Source organism: Apiospora aurea (genome assembly GCF_038362705.1).
Source record: "Apiospora aurea strain CBS 24483 chromosome Unknown utg000006l_segment0_segment0, whole genome shotgun sequence".
Lineage (NCBI taxonomy): Eukaryota > Fungi > Ascomycota > Sordariomycetes > Amphisphaeriales > Apiosporaceae > Apiospora > Apiospora aurea.
The window spans coordinates 3,328,058-3,347,590 of NW_027117393.1; the positions used below are offsets into that span (position 1 = coordinate 3,328,058).

General features: G+C 52.6%; 8 protein-coding genes across 8 annotated transcripts; 7 read left to right on the forward strand and 1 right to left on the reverse strand.

The window, feature by feature from the left end:
• Nucleotides 1–512: 512 nt before the first annotated feature.
• PG986_009581 (uncharacterized protein) lies at nt 513–1,269 on the forward strand (the record flags this gene model as incomplete). Its single annotated transcript, XM_066845803.1, has 5 exons — nt 513–547; nt 607–721; nt 788–853; nt 923–1,045; nt 1,126–1,269. 5 exons carry the CDS (start codon nt 513–515, stop codon nt 1,267–1,269), a joined length of 483 nt encoding a protein of 160 aa, XP_066698201.1.
• A 303-nt stretch (nt 1,270–1,572) lies between these two features.
• Nucleotides 1,573–2,057, forward strand: PG986_009582 (small nuclear ribonucleoprotein F; the record flags this gene model as incomplete). Its single annotated transcript, XM_066845804.1, has 3 exons — nt 1,573–1,578; nt 1,642–1,679; nt 1,829–2,057. 3 exons carry the CDS (start codon nt 1,573–1,575, stop codon nt 2,055–2,057), a joined length of 273 nt encoding a protein of 90 aa, XP_066698202.1.
• A 508-nt stretch (nt 2,058–2,565) lies between these two features.
• Nucleotides 2,566–5,104, reverse strand: PG986_009583 (PRMT5 arginine-N-methyltransferase; the record flags this gene model as incomplete). Its single annotated transcript, XM_066845805.1, has 4 exons — nt 2,566–2,715; nt 2,798–4,227; nt 4,321–4,918; nt 4,970–5,104. The coding sequence occupies 4 exons, from the start codon at nt 5,102–5,104 to the stop codon at nt 2,566–2,568; spliced, it is 2,313 nt and encodes a 770-aa protein (XP_066698203.1).
• A 939-nt stretch (nt 5,105–6,043) lies between these two features.
• PG986_009584 (Gim complex component GIM3-like protein) lies at nt 6,044–6,687 on the forward strand (the record flags this gene model as incomplete). The annotated part of the gene is made up of 4 exons (XM_066845806.1): nt 6,044–6,058; nt 6,126–6,257; nt 6,333–6,400; nt 6,495–6,687. 4 exons carry the CDS (start codon nt 6,044–6,046, stop codon nt 6,685–6,687), a joined length of 408 nt encoding a protein of 135 aa, XP_066698204.1.
• Nucleotides 6,688–7,517: 830 nt separating this feature from the next.
• Nucleotides 7,518–9,222, forward strand: PG986_009585 (uncharacterized protein; the record flags this gene model as incomplete). Its single annotated transcript, XM_066845807.1, has 4 exons — nt 7,518–7,751; nt 7,831–7,904; nt 7,974–8,660; nt 8,718–9,222. The coding sequence occupies 4 exons, from the start codon at nt 7,518–7,520 to the stop codon at nt 9,220–9,222; spliced, it is 1,500 nt and encodes a 499-aa protein (XP_066698205.1).
• Nucleotides 9,223–10,587: 1,365 nt separating this feature from the next.
• PG986_009586 (uncharacterized protein) lies at nt 10,588–11,330 on the forward strand (the record flags this gene model as incomplete). The annotated part of the gene is made up of 3 exons (XM_066845808.1): nt 10,588–10,863; nt 10,931–11,165; nt 11,218–11,330. The coding sequence occupies 3 exons, from the start codon at nt 10,588–10,590 to the stop codon at nt 11,328–11,330; spliced, it is 624 nt and encodes a 207-aa protein (XP_066698206.1).
• Nucleotides 11,331–11,834: 504 nt separating this feature from the next.
• Nucleotides 11,835–14,611, forward strand: PG986_009587 (V-type proton ATPase subunit A; the record flags this gene model as incomplete). The annotated part of the gene is made up of 4 exons (XM_066845809.1): nt 11,835–11,963; nt 12,024–12,102; nt 12,167–14,197; nt 14,259–14,611. The coding sequence occupies 4 exons, from the start codon at nt 11,835–11,837 to the stop codon at nt 14,609–14,611; spliced, it is 2,592 nt and encodes an 863-aa protein (XP_066698207.1).
• A 4,211-nt stretch (nt 14,612–18,822) lies between these two features.
• PG986_009588 (uncharacterized protein) lies at nt 18,823–19,242 on the forward strand (the record flags this gene model as incomplete). Its single annotated transcript, XM_066845810.1, has 2 exons — nt 18,823–18,933; nt 18,994–19,242. The coding sequence occupies 2 exons, from the start codon at nt 18,823–18,825 to the stop codon at nt 19,240–19,242; spliced, it is 360 nt and encodes a 119-aa protein (XP_066698208.1).
• Between the last annotated feature and the right edge of the window lie 291 nt (nt 19,243–19,533).

Genomic DNA, 19,533 nt, shown 5'->3' on the forward strand with positions numbered 1-19,533 from the left:
GGCGGGCGGCAGCAGACTTGGACGGGGTGTTGAAATCGCTGATAAGTCCCTCGATTCCGGCTCGCCAATTGACCTCCGTCACTTGGCAAAGCTGGTCGGGGGTTCGGCGAGGTCAGTGCACTCTGGCTGGACCGCTAAGGATCCAAGTGGATACCTACAACCAGCCATCACCAGCAGGTATTCAATGTCGAAACACCCAAATCAATGGAAGATGCCTTGATGCTTAATCAGTGATGCCCTAATGCCATATTCAAGAATCTCCAACTGTACAGGTACTGTATTGAAAGAGCTCGTCAGACCTATAAGCGGCTTATCTTAGCTGGGCATCCGATTCGTAAGCTGTAGCTTGGTTGGATCATGTACATAAATGTTAAATTCCAGTGGTACATGGTAGAAATCAACGGGGCTATTCCATGGCTAATTGCTTCACTGTAATTGATGTACAGTTTCTCCAGCATCTTTGCATCTCTCTCCGCACAGCTGATCTCAACGAACCGGAAATAGCATTCGCGATGTTTACCCTTGCATTGACAGCAGAGCTTACGGGGTAAGTCACTGCTGAGCCTTGTTGTGTATAAAATGCGAATAAATGCTTACAGCCTTTAGCGTCACCAACCTCCGGCCCAAGGACACTGAGGACAGCCCATTCTGGTACACATTCACTGTCCAGTGCACATCATGCCGAGAGACACATCCCAACAACGTGGGCGTGAGCCGATTCGTACGTAGACGTGCCTCCTTGAAGCAAGGGGAGTCCCGTTGGAAATTGTACTCATCATAATTTCAGGACAACAATGAGATGAGTGGCAGCCGGGGTGAGGCCAACTTTGTATGGAAGTGCAAGAACTGCAAGGTCCGTTGCATCTCCTCAACAGCCGGCCTGCTTTAGAAGTATGAATACAACTGACTGTGGTATCTACAGCGAGAGTCGTCTGCTTCTATCACGGCAGCGCCCAAAGCTTACGAACAGGGAGAGCCGGCCAAGCGACAGACGATCCTCGAGTTCGATTGCCGTGGCCTCGAGTTCACCAAATTCCATCCTGAGGTGAGCACGCCCTTTTCTTACGGATATATATCCATCCCCCTTATCTGTTGGCGACGACCACTGACGTATGCCATGTATAGGGCCAATGGTTGGCAGATGGCCTGGATTCAGGCACGAAATTTGAGGTGGTGGAACTGGAGGAGGGAGAGTGGTTCGACTACGACGAGAAGGCCAACGATGAAGTCAGTATCAAGGACCTGAAATGGGAGATCCGGAGAAACTGAAAGGGCCATATCCATCTTTGGTCACGATAATGAATGAAAATGAGCATTGCCATGAGAACCCCCACCCCCTCCCCCTCTCCCTCCATTGCCTCGAGTTATGCACGCATTGATCCAGCTATGTACATATCCAGTCATGCTGTTTATGTGGGACCTTTGGATTCCTTAGTCATCCTGTTTTTAGCCCCACGCTCCCAAAGCTCGAAAAGTCCCTACCTAAAGTGTCAAGCTCCATCCAAATCAGGCGCGCGACAGTGAACACGAAACGACGAGATCTACCATCTCTCGCCCAACAAACCGCCCAATATGAGTGTAAGTGCTGGCAATTCCATGCAGTTACCTTCAGCGAGGACTCCTAGCTAACCAGGCGCGCAGTTTATGCCCATCAACCCGCGGCCGATGCTGCAAGACCTGTATGTTTGCCCGTTACCGCCTTCCAGCCTTTCCTTCTTCGCCCGCCACGCACGCCGTTTCGCGGCCGAGACGCGCAGCAAGACAGGAGGGACCTAAGGGGTTCTTGCACTCTACCTAGGCCTATCGCTAACCATATATACTGTCACAGTGTCAACAAGGACATCGTCGTGCGACTCAAGTGGGGCGAGACCGAGTACAAGGGCCGTCTGGTCAGCATCGACAGCTACATGAACATCCAGCTCACGGGCGCGCAAGAGTTCATCGACCAGAAGTTCACCAGCGATCTCGGCCAGATCCTCATCCGGTGCAACAACGTGCTGTGGATCAAGGGCGCCGACCAAGGGGAGGGCGGCGCCGACGTGAAGATGGACGGTTGATAGCTGGGAGAGACGGACACGGATCAATAACGAAAGTGTGAGGTTCGTACGCACGAGGGGAGGGATTCGGCTCTACGGTCTGGAACGAAGAGGGTGCTGCTACGACACCGTACCCTTGATGGTCTGGACACTACTGGCTGGCTGACAAGCTTGAAAAAACGCATCAATGGAGGAAAGCAGAAAGACGACCACATACTACACGACCACTGTTGATGGAGAATACCTCGATGATTGAATTGGTGGTACGGGCTTTTCGCCAGCACGTGGCTATACCCTTGTGCAAATGTTTAAAGCAAGATTTGATCTTTTCTGGAACATGACAGCCCATGTACTAGGAAGCAAGCATTGGCGTTTTGGCTGGACGTGCTCCTCACAAGAAGAAAGGGGGAAATGGTGGAAGCGTGGTTTTATAGCATGTCTCATACCCAGGATCAAAATCAAGCTCATACCCAATTTCCATCCTCAAGCTCCCCCCTACCCTCACGAGCTAGGTGGAACCTGATGTCCCTTACATCAAGCAGGCGATCTTGCGGCTACTGCACATCTCAGAGCCTCCGACCTTGATCCGTTGCGTTGGACCAACCCAGGCAAACGCTTCGACCATCCACTCGTACCATACCTGCTTGTCGTCTGTCTGTCGCCACATGCTAACCTCAAGCTCTGTGTCAGGGGGAAGTAGAGAGGTTGCTGCATATACGTTAATTTTCCGCCATACGTCATAGAAAAGTCTTGAAGCTTACCTTGAGGGGGAAGAAAATCGGGAACCACGAGATCATGTCCTTGCTCTTCCGGTCAATGTTGTTTGGCAGCGTACTCAGCTCGACCGGGGTCTTGCCAGCCTCCATATGCTCGTAGAGCACCGACTCGAAGTAGCCAGCGAGGCCATGGATCACGCCGCGGGACCGGCAAACGAACGTCAGGTGGCAATGGCGCGAGTTGTGGTCGTTGGCACCAACACCGCCAGCCATGGATCCGCCGCCGCCACCAACGACGCCTCCGGACCGCCGCGCATCGACCATAGTCATGGTAGACTCGGGGAGCGGATGCACAAACTCCCACGCCTGCTGGAATCGCGCGTGGCCCGGCACCTTCTCCGCGACGAAGTCGAGCTGGAAGAGACGCACGACCCAGGGCGTCTCGAACCCATGCGGGTCCATAGGCAGCCGCTGGCTGATGTCGGCGTGGATCCGGGGCGTGGAGATGGGCGACATGTGCGCCGTGTACGACTTGGGGATCGAGATGCCGTGGGGCTTGGCCAGGACGTGCTGGATACCATCCAGGCACTCGGGCGAGAGCTCGTTGTCACCAAAAGAGCCCAAGAGCTCGGAGATCAGGATATCGACTTTGCCGTAGACGGGGTTCTCGTCGGCGGTGCCCGACACCAGAGGTCCTTTCCAGGCGCGCATGTCCGTCTTGACGACCGTCACTCGCCCGCCCCACTCGCGCTGGTTCTGACGCAGGAGGTAGACGTAGGCGTTCGGGTTCTTCTCGACGGCCCAGACCTGAACCGGCACGCCGGTCGTCTCGCTGGCCTTCAGAGCACGGGTAACGAGGGGCCCACGACCGGATCCCGCAACGGCAATGACGACTGCTCCTGTAGACGATGAGGTGGGCTTTTTGTGTTGGGCCCATTCTTTCAGCGCCTCCGCACAAGCCGCTTCATACTGGTTGTATTTGACGGGGTCCCCTTCGAAAACCTCGTATGTCACCGACTCGAGGTTATCGGAAAGTGGTTGGAGGGGTGACTGCAGCCAGTCCTGGAAGTTGGACAAGGTTGATCGTTCCAGCGCCGAGAGCGGCTCCTGCTGGCTTTCGACATATCGTAGATAGGATGCGTAAGGATTGGCCTTGGAGTACTTCGGTGTTGTCCGTGTAGGCTGCTGCGAGGCTTCCGAAAGCGAAGGCCAAGCGGCCTCGGCCGGAACCGCACTCTCCTGCAGTATCTCTGGGCTATCCTTGAGCTCGGGACCGACATCGCAGAGCAAGAAGTACGGTGCATGCTTCAACTTCATGTATGAACCGATCATTTCCTGATGGTGCCTACTCAGGGACGGGTTTCCACTCTTGTTGGGTTGGAAGGAGGGAGGCCCGAAGGTCAGATACTGCAATGGTTCGGAGAACCATCTGGTCTGAACCTGCTTCTCAGGCAAAACCCGCGGCACTCGTACAGCTGTGCGTGCGTTTGTTAGTAATGAACATGTTCGCTGTGGGCTCGATAGGGCCCATCCACAGCCTCGGCAGATCGTATTAAGAAAGAACTTACCGACAGACAATCTCGAATCGTACGTGCAAGTTGTTCGTATAACATTCCATGAGTCCCAGGTACTGAAGATATCGATTTCCTCGGGTTCGTCACTCCCAGGCTGTTCCTTGTTAGGCAGCGCAGAGGACAGGTTCTCGATGGTCTCCTCGAGGCCGGGTTCACGGTACATGGGCAAGTGGATGATGAAGTTCAGGCGAGTCCCGATAACGAGAGCCTCCTGGATGGCGCGAGCAAACTGGGCGACGCCTTGACCGCTTCCAGCCTTGAGGGCATCATTCCGCGGGCCTGGGACGATGAGGCTTCGTATGCCACAGAAGTTGGCATAGTTGACTTCGAGATTGAGTACCTGCCTCGAGATGCTCGAAACAACCGGGTTTGGGGAGCACAGGTCAATCCAGGGGCTTGAGTAGGCAACGAGACCACTGGTGTAGGTGTCAGGGAAGAGTGCCGTGTCCTCTATAGTCAGAGGGGGCACGATGGGGTCAGGATGGCAACTAGGAAGCTCCGACTTCTCCCATTCCCCAAGGCAGCTGGCGACCAGGTCCTTGATGCGCTGATGGAAGTGACGGTTTGTCACTGGCGTCGTAGTGAAGCTGAACTGTAAGAGAATCAGTAGTAGGTCTAGATAATTGGGTTCGGAGCCACTTACACCCGCATTCAGAATTTGCCCATACTGCAAGTCAGTGGGAGGCTCGCTTCGGGCGGAGTCATGTTGGCCGATGTAGAAAACCGGGCGAACATCATCGTAACCCTCACTGGTTTGATCCATGTATTCCTGTGCCATTGCGACTCGGTTTGTGCAAGAGGATGCAGAAAAAATACTAGGTTTCGTCGCAAAGTAGATTTTGGTGGTCAAAATACGTCTAGGGTTAAAGTAGGGAGAGACGAGAGGTTCAAAGCTTCAAGAGATCACAAATCCATGGTATCTGGAGAGGTATAACAAGGATCGGTCAGCCAAATGCCTTATCACTTTGTCCTGCCACATAAGTAGTCCAAAGGTCATGTCAGGTTGAAGATGTGCCAATGAGTCCGGGAAGTAGATGATAAAAATCAAATGGTAGCGGTTACTGGGTGGATCTCCACACCAGTTTGTCTTGGAGAAATATTCGGCTTCTACTTACTACTTCACCTATGGGCGGCTCACTGGGCAGTTAGGCAAGATACATGTATGCAAAATCGCAAACGCTGCTTGTTACTAATCTCTGTCTTCCCCAGCCTCTCTCGCATACGTTGTGTAACTCTCTATGCATTCGCCGTCAAGTAACTCAGGTCAACATTTAAAGCTCCGAACTGTGCTCAGGCCGAATAGTCAAGAGATTGCATACATCAATGTAATAGATGTGTGACTGCTCATGGACCTATCCTATACAACCTCTTGTGGGAGACAAATTTGCCCTGTTCCCATTGCCCAACCGGAAAGCATCCTCGTTTCCTGGCAAAATATATACGGCCTTTATCCAGTGTTCACATCATACATCCAATATGGATACAAGTATATGTAGTCTCTTTTTTTATCCTATCCATTCGGAAGGGTTTGGGTAAATGATGTAGTACCTGCAAGTAGGTCCGAGGCCAATCACTATCAACGACCCCGCCTAAACCAAATCGCGGGGTGGCTACCTCTTTTTTTTGGAGTTCCTGGATAGCAATAGCAGTCTAGCGACACACAATCATAACTACCCAAGCACCTAGATTGGAGTCGGCGCATCACGAAATCGTCATAATGAACCGGCGTATGGTACGCTGCAATCCATCTTGTTCTTTTCGTATCGGACACGTTTACTGATCGCCGTGCGCTCGTGCAGTTGTCTAAGGAGGAAGAGGTCGCAGCTGGCGACGAGGTCGAGGTGCGCCGCGAAGACCAGGACAAGATCAACAAGTTCAGCCGCCTACACCAGAAAGAGCTCAACATCGAGGAGGAGCTCAAAGTCAAGCATGTGCGTTCCTCCTTTTGGCCACCGCGTCTACTCACTGCCCCGTCGACCACCTGCTGATGCGAGAGGCGCTTGCAGAAGGAGAAGGAAGAACTCGATGATATCACCACCGAACTGGAATTGGCCGATGAAGACGAACTCGTACCGTAAGAAGCGCCCTCTACAGCCACGTTACACATTTACGATTCACGGACCTACATTCGAAAATGGCTATGGCTGACCTCACAACATGACTTAAAGATATAAGATCGGCGATGCGTTCTTCAACGTTCCGCTAGAACAAGCGCAAGAGATGCTCGCTACCTCGAGCTCCATGATCGAAGAAGACGTGTCAGCTCTGGAGGACAAGATGGGCACGATCCGAGACGAAATGACACAGCTCAAGGTTGAGCTCTACGCAAGGTTTGGCCGTAGTATCAACCTTGAGACTTGAGCGAGTCTCTACGGGCGATGGGTGCATCGACTGGGCGGGAATAGATAAAAAAGAACGCATACCAAAATAGAGGGCAAAACCTGCAACAAGCTGTACTGATCAAGTGTTGATTGCTTTGGGGTTCACTCAAAAGGGGGCAGAAAGACGGGGAGGCAAGGCTGAAGTGAAGATGCTGGATGCGTTGGCTGAACTCGGACTTGGCAGCGTGGATGGCCTGCTGTGGTACGCTACATATGACAGAGGCCAAGATCTGGGTCGAGCTGAGATGGGTTGATGCCAACGCAAGTATGAGGCCTCACAAATAAGTAAGCATGCGACTGATGGGACGAATGAAACGGCGCCAAAAATACGGGCTGCATCGCGGATAGGTGGGTGTTAATTTCATGTTGACAACAAAAGGAGTAGGGGAGACGCGCTGGATCCTTTTTAACCCTGTACTGCAGTCCAAGGCCAGCTAGTTTGAAACTGTTGCGCAGGAACGCCCGGTATGACATCATCCAGAGAAGGATGTTGGAACTCTGCCCTGGCTAAGGAGCCATCTGAAATCCTGCCAACCCAATGAAATACCGGACTTTTCGTCTCTTCTCACCTGCTGGGATTAGAGTGCGTTTATGTGTGCTCGATGTAGCGCAGTCACTCCAGCTACTTATTTTGTGACCCATAGTGGTATTTCTGGCTCTCAAAAGCCGGCGGGAGACAAGGCGGCATCCAACATCCTTTTGTTGCTGTTTGATTGCCTGTTTTCTTTCGCAAGTGTTCGCTTGCTCGCCCGATTTCGGTTTCTGACAACCTGATCGCCCATTCAACACGCTGTTGACCGACGCCAAAATATGTCGTTCTTGCGCTCGTTCGCGCCTCTGTCGGTGTGCGCTGCCGTGGCTCTGGCCGCACCAGCACCCGAGCCAGTGGCGATGCCGCATCCGATGGTAACTGCTGCACCCGTGCTGCCGCGCGATTTCGAGGCTGGCACGTATGTGGCAAGCTTGGTCAAAAGTTTAGGAAGCGGCGTTAGCAGTTATGTCGTCTCTGGCATCCCCCAGTACTTCCAAGATTTCCCCACTGGCGTAAGTAACATACCGCCCTAATGCCGCCCCAATCGCGCTTCATATGGTTCCAAGTCGTGCTGATATTGTGCACTTGTAGGACAAGGTAAAGAAATCTCTCGGGATCAATGACGATGACTTGAAGGCGACACCGACACAGGTCCTCAATGTCCCGTAAGTTCTTCGTCTTGTTTTTCTGGCTGGCGAGCCTGGATTCTAAGGCAGCACGCTAATTGTTGACAGGGCCTACGCGAACTGGACCGACGAAGGCTGGAACGTTCGGGTTCACGGAAACGTCTACAAGCAGCCTAACATCCAGCAGGACAAGGTTGATAGTCTTGCCAATGTATTCCTGATTGGGACCGACATTGAAGACCTGCCCCCGAGCCAGCAAGACCAGGCCAGGAACTTGACCAGATCCATCAATGTCGTGCAGCAAGCGCACGAGAACGTTACTGTCCATTTCGAGAACGATGTCTCTGTTGAGCCTGACGCTAGTGGCGGCGTGGTCAACGCGAAGGGAGGAGCCCAGGTCATCACATTGCCGTATGAGACCACAGTTGAGGGCGACTTTGACACCTTCGTCAAGCTCAAGAACACCACCGGAGCCAATGGCGGTCACATGATGGCTGGAAATGCCACAAAGTCCATCCAGTCCCTCAATATGTATGTCAATGGCACAACGTCGGGCAACGCGACGGCATACCTGGTGCCGCCCACGGGCTTTACCATCATTTCCGATATCGACGACATCCTGCGCATTACCAAGATTTACATACCGAAGGAGGGACTGCTGAACTCCTTCGCCCACCCCTTCACTCCCTGGATGAACATGCCCGAAATCTACGCCAACTGGTCCACGAGCATTCCGGATTTCCACTTCCACTACTTGACAACCACCCCCGAGCAGGTGACAAGAAACTACATGGAGTAAGTTCACACTGTTGGGCCTTGCTGGCAGCATAGGAGTACTAACATATTGTGTAGATTCATTTATAAGACGTACCCCCTTGGTTCATTCGATACGCGGCCCCTCAACTTTTCGGACGTCTCGGCCACGCTTCAGATTCGTCGTTTTCTCCTGGACAAGATCTTCCAGACGTTCCCGCAGCGGAAGTTTATCCTGATGGGCGACACTACCAACTCGGATGTCATGAAGGCATACCCTGCTATGCTCAAGGACTACCCCGGCCAGGTTCAGTGCATCTTCCTTCGCAACACGACCGCTACGGACGATGGGGATCTGTTCCCCTACGATACCTCCGGCTTCGAGGGAATTGACCAGAAGCAGTACATGTTCTTCAACGTCGCTAACGATCTGAAAAATCTCGACATCATCGGCGGCAACTGCTACAACCCCAGCGTCAAGCAGAACGTCACTTTCGGATTCCAGGGCCGCGGCTTCGGCAACGCAGCCCCCAAGCAGAGCGCCGTGACCTCGTCCGCCTTTGCTCTCTTCGTGCTTGCCTTGGCTCTCAACATGCTTATTTAGAGCAATTTGCGAGTTGAGTGAGCCCATTCGTTGTTGTTGGCGATACCACGGGTGGTTAAAGAGACAAATTAGCATAGGAATGTCTGAAAACTACTTACGAGGTACGATTCGATTTATATGTAACAGGCAGTGTGTGGAATTGGGCGTTTGGGACGATCACACGAGATCGCGTGAATCGGCATTTTCATTATTTGCATGGCGCTTAGGTAGCTCTCATCACACAGTGGGCTTGCATTTATGCAGCTCTTTACTAATGAATATATCATGATGCTACAATTTCGCGGCAGATTATACTATACGTACGGGCTGGTTCTCGAGATATTGTTTCAAGGTGGGATGTGAAAGATCGCCGTGATTCAAGGAAGAGGACTTCATGTCCCATTTAATCCGGGTGGAAGGCTGTTCTCTCCCTGATATTAGCAAAGCCACCCCTTTTAGACAGCGCTGCCCCTACCATATGATGCCATCATGTATGGATCAGCAGCGCCTGAATGATTCGGACTTCTCTGGGTCTATACGACCTGAGCTGTGGAAGGTCTTCACCCATATATCCCTGGCGGACCAGACTGCCGAGGGCTTATCCGAATGACTAGGCTCGGCTGAGGAATCGCCCTTTCCCAGGCCCCTTTCGCCCATTCGTTGGCGCCTCTGCAGAAGAAGCAACCGAAACAAGGCGCGGCCAGCATTTAGCTCCCGCCTATGGTGGGTCATGGGATCTGGCACCTAGGGCCCAGGTGGCGGAAGATTCGGGCCTCTGCCGCCGTCCGGCCGCAAGCCAGGCGATGCTTGGCTGCCGAGTTGGGGCACCCCCCTGGAAACAATCTTCATGCGGGGCTGAAATCAGACGGACCAGCCGCCTCTTACCGTAATACTTGGGTGTTGGAACTAGTTATATGTTGTATGCTGTCTTTTGTATTTGACTTTCTGGATGCTAACTATGTGTGGAGAAAGGAGGTGGCCCCAGGACCATATACCTAAGGTCTCGCCGGCCTCTGCAGGTAAGTCTCTCGCATAAACACAGAGGATATTTACCTAGGTACCTACTTAGTAGGTTCCGTCGCTCCTTCAATCAAGCTACCTATCATGCACAGCGCATTTGGAGGAAGTCATGCCTCAATCGAGGAGTGTAGAATCGCTCCTTCCATTGCTGCCAGGTGGTTGAACTGGCAGGAAGGTGCCATTCTCCTTCTACGGCAATGTACAAACAGGATGCCAATTCCTTTTTCTCGCGAAACCAGAGCTGACATATCGCGAAGCCGACCACCAGTTCGAACATTCCACCACAAGATTCTGCATTCATTCACAACAGTCTTTTGGCTCTCTATTCTGTCATATGCCGTTATACCAAATATATCCCAAACAGTCATGCAACGACTCGTACGCTGGCTCTTCTCTGGAGCCCGAGCCCAAGCCCGAGACCCCTGGCCACTCATGTGGCCCACTACATTCCTAGGTCTAAAAATAATATACTTTGCCATATACGAACAGGGCAGTCTGGACAGGCTGGGATGGGAGGCACTGTGCGGCCAGATTGTCGAAGGGGTCTGGTTAATGCCTCAGCATATTCCTGAACTACCTCCTCTGATACCACCTGACACTTCGACTTGGTGTATCGGTCTCGAACTCTCCGGTGAGCGCATGGTAAGCTGCATGTACTTTCGTGGTTACCCTGCAAGGGTATTCGTTACTAACTATGAGGCTCGAATAGATCGTACTTTATCCCGAACCTTCAGAGAACGAGACGGAGCCGATGGCACTGGTCATCTTTCGAGTCTACATAACGCCCGAGGATCTACGACGCGAAGATACCGAGCTCCGACGTACGATGCGTAGTTCCGGGTCTCAATTTGGAAACTCTATTGCCGCGAATATCAGGGTCGGGGACCTACTGCAGCATCTCGTTAGATCAGGCATGGGTTTCTACAGGCTGAAGCAGCGCCGTGGTAAGCAGGAAGTACGTGTGGTATTTAGACTTCTACTGAATGACAAACATAGGTCTCCGATTCTGGCTCTGTCTGGTCTGGTTCCAATGGTTCCATTTCATGGAACATGGCCACAATGGACTGCCTGATATCATCGAATCTATGAACGACACCCCCATCGTTTAGGAAGACCGTAGAGGTGTGAGGGGGGTACGAATGTCAGTCGAGCCAGGCGAGGTCAACGAAGGGATTAATGGATTTGAGCATTGTGCAGGGTTGGTGAATGGAAGCGCCAATGAGACAGATCAGGATTAGGACAGACTTGATAGGTATTGATTGACTAGTCACTGTCGCTCACTTCGCTGCTATTTTCTAACTGAAGAACGTTGGAATTAGGTTATGTCCTGCGTATATCAATGTTTCTCTTGTGCATCTCATCCCGTTGTCTGCCGCCTTTATGTAAGTACATAAGTGCCTAGTCTGGGAGTGGGCCTCAGCTACTGTTTTGTCATTGCTGCGCCACAACGTCACATCCAGAGCCACAATTCCACGGATCGGTCCCAGCCACTTCCGGGGAAAGGCCGACGTAATCTGCTACTGCAATGCATTGGTCGTTCCGAGCTTCACCTTGGACTAGATAGACCTCACATCCATCTCGTTAAACCGCGCGTACAGCTCAGAGCTACAACCATGGCGCCATCACAGACGTCCATGTTCCGCTCGGCGGACATGAGCATGGTGCAGCTGTACATCTCCAATGAAATCGGCAGAGAGGTTGTGAATGCCTTGGGAGAGCTTGGGCTGGTCCAGTTTCGCGATGTACGTCGTCATCACCATCCAGCTCCTACTTGCCTGCGACGCGACTAACTCCCACCACAGCTCAACGGCGAGGTTACCGCCTTCCAACGCACCTACACACAGGAGATCCGTCGTCTCGACAATGTCGAACGCCAGCTGCGTGAGTATTTGATGACGGCGATGGGCAACGAGACATTAAGCTGATCAAAACAAAACACTACCAGGCTACTTCCATCACCAGATGGACAAATCCGCCATCCCCGTCCGCAAGCTCGACCTAGACGTCGAGACCCTTGCTGCGCCCAGCACAAACGAAATCGACGAGTTGGCTGAACGCAGCCAAAGCCTGGAGTCGCGCGTCCATCAGCTTAACGAAAGCTACGAAACCCTGAAGAAACGCGAGGTCGAGCTGACCGAGTGGCGCTGGGTACTACGCGAGGCCGGGGGCTTCTTTGACAGAGCGCATGGCAACGTGGAGGAGATCAGAGCATCGACTGAGGACGACGATGCTCCTCTTCTGCAGGACGTCGAGCAGCACAACCAGGCCCCCGATGTCGAGCGCTCTTTCTCGGGCATGAACATCGGTTTTGTTGCCGGTGTCATTTCCCGTGATCGCATCGCCGCGTTTGAGCGTATCCTGTGGCGAACACTCCGTGGTAATCTCTACATGAACCAGTCAGAGATCCCGGAGCCCCTTATCGATCCTACCACGAACGAGGCCGTCAACAAGAACGTTTTCGTCATCTTCGCCCACGGCAAAGAGATTCTGGCCAAGATTCGAAAGATCTCCGAGTCGATGGGAGCCGAGATCTACAACGTTGATGAGAATAGCGATTTGCGTCGTGATCAGATTCACGAAGTCAACGCGCGCCTGAACGATGTGCAGAACGTGCTGAAGAACACTCAGCAGACTCTGGAGGCTGAACTGACTCAGATCGCACAGTCTCTGTCTGCCTGGATGATTCTCGTGACCAAGGAAAAGGCCGCGTACCAGACGCTCAACCTGTTCTCCTTTGACCGCCAGCGTCGTACATTGATTGCCGAAGGATGGTGTCCCAGCAACGATCTACCTCTGATCCGCTCCACCCTTCAGGACGTCACCAATCGTGCTGGCCTCTCTGTCCCATCTATCATCAACGAGATCCGAACAAACAAGACGCCTCCGACGTACCTTAAGACAAACAAGTTTACTGAGGCCTTCCAGACCATCATCAATGCCTACGGCACAGCTTCGTACCAAGAGGTCAACCCTGCCCTGCCAGCTATTGTTACATTCCCTTTCCTTTTCGCCGTCATGTTCGGTGACTTCGGACATGCTGTCATCATGCTGTGTGCATCCCTGGCCATGATCTACTGGGAGCGCCCTCTCAAGAAGGTCACCTTCGAACTTTTTGCCATGATCTACTATGGCCGATACATCGCCCTTATCATGGCGATCTTCTCGCTCTACACCGGTCTCATCTACAACGATGTCTTTTCTCAGAGCTTCAGCTTCTTCGACAGCGCCTGGAAGTGGAAGGTGCCAGAAGGTTGGGAGCAAGGCAAGGTCTTGACCGCCGAGCTCAAGGGCGATTACCGTTACCCATTCGGCCTCGACTGGAGATGGCACGGGGCTGAGAACGACCTTCTCTTCAGCAACAGTTACAAGATGAAAATGAGTATCATTCTTGGATGGGCGCATATGACCTACTCTCTCGTCCTGTCGCTCTTCAACGCACGCCACTTCAAGAAGCCCATCGACATTTGGGGCAACTTTGTCCCTGGCATGATCTTCTTCCAGTCCATCTTCGGTTACCTTGTCGGATGCATTATCTACAAGTGGTCCGTTGACTGGTATGCCGCCGGCCAGCAACCTCCGGGTCTGCTGAACATGCTCATTTACATGTTCTTGAACCCGGGGTACATTGACATTCCGCTTTACAAGGAGTCTGTGCAGGCTAGTGTCCAGAAGTTCTTGCTTGGATTGGCATTCCTTCAGGTTCCCATTCTTCTCTTCCTGAAGCCATTCTATCTCCGCTATGAGCACAATCGTGCGCGCGCCAAGGGCTATCGCGGCATTGGCGAACCATCGAGAGTGTCGGCTCTGGATGATGAGGATGGTGACGGTCATATCACTGGAAACGGCCGCCCGAGCATGGATAGCGAAGATGGCGAGGGTGTTGCTATGATCGCCCAGAACCACGATGACGACGAGGACGGCCACGGAGAGTTCGAATTCAGTGAGGTTATGATTCACCAAGTTATCCACACTATCGGTATGTTCTTCCCCAGCTTCTCTGCGCTCCAGAAAGATCCGCAGCTAACATTTGACAACAGAATTCTGCCTGAACTGCGTTTCGCACACGGCTTCCTATCTTCGTCTTTGGGCTCTTTCCCTGGCCCATCAACAGCTCAGTAGCGTGCTCTGGACCATGACCCTCGGCCCGACTCTTTCCATGACGGGTGTCATTGGAGTCATCGCCATTGTTATCGGCTTTGGCGGCTGGTTCTTCCTTACCTGCGCCATTCTTATTGCCATGGAAGGCTGCTCGGCCATGTTGCACTCGCTTCGACTACAATGGGTCGAGGCCCAGTCCAAATATGCCGAATTTGCCGGCCACATGTTCACTCCATTCTCATTCGGTGCGCTTCTGGAGGAGGACGAAGGACTGACCGAGTTCAAGGGTTAGGTTGCGTTTTGTTGTATCGAGTTATTGTGTTTTGTTAGCCGAGTCACTATGGGCTCATTGTACTGCTGTAGTATTAGATAGATGTACGAACTGTTTATAGTATTGTATCACTGGTTGTTCAATCAAATCATCAACGTTCCATCGCTGTCTTGTCCCTTGGTCTCTGTGTCCCAAGGTCCGCTTCCTGATATTGATGGGTCTTCAATGCTCAAAACCAGCCATGTTATACTTGAGCGCGAAAACGCTGCTCCCTCTAGATTATGCCGCACTGTTCGAATCAGGGATAGTTCAGTGTCATTGGCGTAGTATCCAGACTGTTTATTCCACTGGATATCAATTACGTTTAGACGGATTAACTGGCTTGTCGATTATCACGAAAAGCACCTAAGTAGGTAGGTATTAATTAGATGGAAAGCAGTGCATTCAACCATCCAAGGGAATAATAGCTCCTCATATGTGAATCGGGCAAGCAGCAGTAGCACGCCCAAGATAAGTAAACACCGAATTACACCACAGATGCGCAACGCATAAGACGGCCCAGATCGTCGCCGCGGGGGGCGATGTTCGCAGCCCAGTGCTGCAGGGTGAAAGGGGGGTCGTGTGACAGGGCAGTTCAAGTGACGACAGACCAGGGGCAGGCAACGCGAGCATGGGAACCAAGTATGGATGGCGGCTCATATGATGAAAAGGGGACAAGGTCTCAGAAAGGACGGTCTTAGGACTTTGTTTTCATCTTATGTCGGGGGCGGTTTCTCCAATAGGAGAGGTTGCCGGCTGCTCACTAGAATAATACCCCAAACGGGCTGGACACCGGTTCGGCTACGGCAGATCGTACCACGAGGTCTGCGGCTCAAGAGAGATGCAGTGGAAGCCCACCCAGGAGGCAGAAGCATGTACGCAGTAGGTCGGACCAGACCAGCGACTGGCGGGCGTGGGCGGACTGAGGGCTGCCACTAGACAGGAGGTAGGGTGACACAGCAGCAGGTGGCTTGCTTCTTAGGCGTTCAAGTCGTGTTGCCTTGGTCTAAGACAGACGAATAGGACAACCCGATCAACCCGTACATATGCATGGTCTTCCTTTACCTCTCGAGGACTAACAGCCCCAATACGATACCACCCAGGAGTCTAGAAGTCAGGGGACTCTCATTGTATGCACTCATCTACATGAATGCTTCTCTGCTGCCACCCACCTGATCCCGGCTTGGCAGAAACGAGGAAAGATATCTATGCATGCAAAATGCACCTCCAGACATCGTATTATCCCTCAAAAATATATGATCCTATTCGGCGGCGTCATGCGATTGGAGCCTTCTGCCGTTTCTCGAGGCGTGTTCACACTTACGGCCAAGTATGAGAACTGGGAGGTATCCCATTGGCTGTAAAAATGAGAAAAAGCCAACAGTGCCTAATAGATCATCGGCATCATATGTCCACGACCCTATCCTGTTTAGTCCGCTCGTGCTCTCTGGAAGTCACCCCGTTCCCGCCGTTGACCGGTTTGTCACGCTTCTGCATACATTTGGAGGCCGACAGTGAGGTATGTACACCTGAATGCCACCCTATGACAGGCAGCCATAGCACAAGCATGCGATTCTGGATAAGGGAAGCCATTCGCTGGATCCAGAGGCAACTCGGTGGCTGGGTAATATGGGCATACAATCAAGATACCCCTTAACGGTCTTACCGTGGTATCCACTCGGAACTGAGCCTGGATTTAGGCCGTGCTATGGTCAAGGCATGAGCTGGCGTGGCTTTCCGGAGGGATCTGTCCAGTTTTCTCAATTCCAGAAGGCATCGAGGTGGCCGGCCTTCTTAAGATTGATATGCGGTTTCGCGTTTATATGGGCAAAGAGCCCACCTGCTTCTCTCTATCAGTGAGAACTGTGACGTGTCGACTGACGCTCGTGGAATTTGGACATCCTTTGCCTAGACGGCACGGTCAACAACGTAGCATAAATCCAACTCATATGATGCCGGATTACGATGGGCATGGTGCGAGAATAGTTATGCGAGCGGCCGGTATGTGGGGGAGGAATACCCCTGCTGAATGTCCGCTGTCGCGCCCTAGGATGAGTCGCCAATCGTAAGGCGCCCGGGATATCCAGAGTGGGATGGGCCACTCACTTTATTTCAAGCCGACGAAATACGCAAACAAGCCACATCGCTACGGTTACCATGATCAAACTTTTGCCGAGACTCAAGTATTGCAGTTGCCAGCAAGCTGCACAGTCGTCGACCAATACGAATGATGGGACTAACATTCGGGGAGTGAGATACGTTGACCGGTGTCCAGGGTTATGCGACAGCTGTGAGTGAGTGAGGTCAAAAGCAGAGGGCCCCATCGCAACAGTGAAAGCAGAATTAGAGCGTCAAGTTCCCGTGTAATGAGACCGAGTCATCTTCTCACAGGGACATGTTTTCAATAGACGTCAGGTACGGAACTTCCTTGGACGCCGTTGAAGTAGGGGGGCTTAACAGGTTATCTTGGGATAGTAGCCGAACGAGCTCTGAATACGCCGCCCAGGCTAAACAAAATGTTGTCATCCATCTTCTTGGTAGACATATGAAAGAAAATAGTAGGCTCAAGGCTTCTATGCCCATAAGGAGGTCTCGTAACTTACAAAGTCTGTAAGGATAGTCACCTACCAGGAAGCAAGCACCCCGCTGCCCCCCTCAACGACATGGGGCGTTTGGTCTAGGAGGGCGGGGCGGAGGGAGCGGGCAGGATTTGAAGCGACATCCTTCTCTTTGAGCGGTCCATCCTCCAGTCGTGGAGTTGGAGGGTCATCATCGCTGCATGGGTCTAAGGGAGGGGACCGTCTTGGGCGACTTGCATATTGTGAGCTTATTGGAGATCCATGCCACTGGTACCGGGTATCGCAAAACACATTGCTTGCCCAAAACGGTGTTTGGAGTGGTACAGGTAAATTCTTGCCGAGCTCCGAAGTAGGTGAGTCCGGTAAGAGCCAGCCCGAAATCCCCTATCAGCATCTCAATTGATTGTCGTGCTCGATAGCTTCATGGGGAAGAAAGACGTCGGTTCAGCGGATATATATGCAGATGGTGAATGGGATAAGCTCGGAAGACTGATGATGGCCAGAGACACAAGCATAAGTAGATACAGTGATCGGCATCAAGGGGAGGGGAGGGGAGAGGGAGGGCGGTTGGTTGCGAAATCATGAATTGGCACGACAGTTGCAAGTGTGTGGGGGAAAGAAGGTGCAGATGCGTCCAGGGTCCTTTGTAACTGCCGCCCCTTGTCTGCCGGGGAATTTGACGGTGCTAAGCGGCTTTGGGGGCTTTTGGGAGGGCGGGAGGGGTTTCTGGGGCTCCGAACAACGACGACCCCCTGCGCAGGGCAGGGGCCTATTTTACTTCCTGTTTGCATGTACGGAATGTACCAACATCCCTCCCTCTCTGACAGAGAACGGCTATCGCTATTAGCCTCCTGTCACAGGAATACGCTGCTCGAGAATGCAGGCAGGCGTCCCCAATAGGAACACGGCCGTCATTTGGGGCAGCCATGGATCGCTTCGGTTCGTTTCAAGGCCTGCCGTGATACCGGAACCCCAGGCCACCTTACGCGCACATCGTGGTATTGCGATAACAATCGCAACGGCTCTCGCGTTCTCATCCCCCAGACCCCATTGGGCCATCCTGCCATGATCTACGACAGCATCGTCTGACCTTTTCCCTGGTGGCTGCAACCGAGGGACTGAATGCAGAGCCCACCCTGCTTGGTTGACCAAAACGTCGCCGTCGCGATTCTTGATCAAGCGGCACGAGTGCTGTTTGCCGACCCTGGCTACGGGTCTAGATTGCGATGCACGCATACAGTTGAAAGGCGTGATATCGGAATCATGTATCCCCACCGGGTCTCGCTCAGGGATGCCCTGACTCCTTCGACTATGGACTCGGAAGCTATATAAGATGGTGCCATACCCTGCCGCCGCCGACCCCCCGAGTAGATCATTGACTACACATCCCCACCTCTTTTCTGGATTTCAGCGGGACCCTATATCTACTCCAGTTCCGTCACACGGGGCTAAGCAGTTCTTCAAGTTTGAACATCTTCGCCATTGCTACTGTCAGCGGATAAGACCTTGGATACACCTGTCTGTGCCTCTTCTTGCTGCTATTCCTACAGCAGTACGGCCGGTGCTCTTTACCAACCTCATCTGCTTACGCTTGCCGCCTCCCAGACCACCATCATGAGTAAACCAGGAGGAGGAGGACTATACAAGTATCAATGCAGGTACTTCTATACAGACAATTGCCCAGAATGGGTTTACGTGAACGGCAGCACATGTGCCACATGTCTTGTAAGACTTCTTGCATGGCTACCTTGATCCCTATCCCATCTTGCTCATAGAATCTGGCAGGCAAAAGGACGAGACACGGAAGACGCCACGCGAGCAGTTTCGCGGCAACTCTCGAAGGACATCTCCGTGCCACGGGCTGAGCATGGAGTGATCTACTACACCCTGATGGAAGTCGCCATGGGAGGCGAGAATGGCAATGAATGGACCGTACGATACAAGGGCGACCCGAACCAGCAACCTGGACCAGCAGCCCAAGTCACCACCACGAGTGCCGTTCCAAACGCCGCTGTGATAAGCAGGGCAAAGTGAGGTTGACCCAGAGGCAGTTGGGCGGGCGGGTGGATTAATGAGTGGTCAACATGGCATACTTGTTGTTGTTTGTGATGTGTCACTATTTTTCTTTTTACCCCCATGTTGCTGCAAGGCGTTCGGTTTAAGATTGTGCAAACGGTCAGTCATGTTGTGATTGGAAGGATCAATAATAGGGAGACTGAGTGTCGGAACGCACGCAACTTTGGAGGCTCTGAGATTGTCGTTCGTTTGCTGGCCAGCATTGGCTATTAATGACTGCCACTACTGCCCAGTCTAGCAGGGATAGCA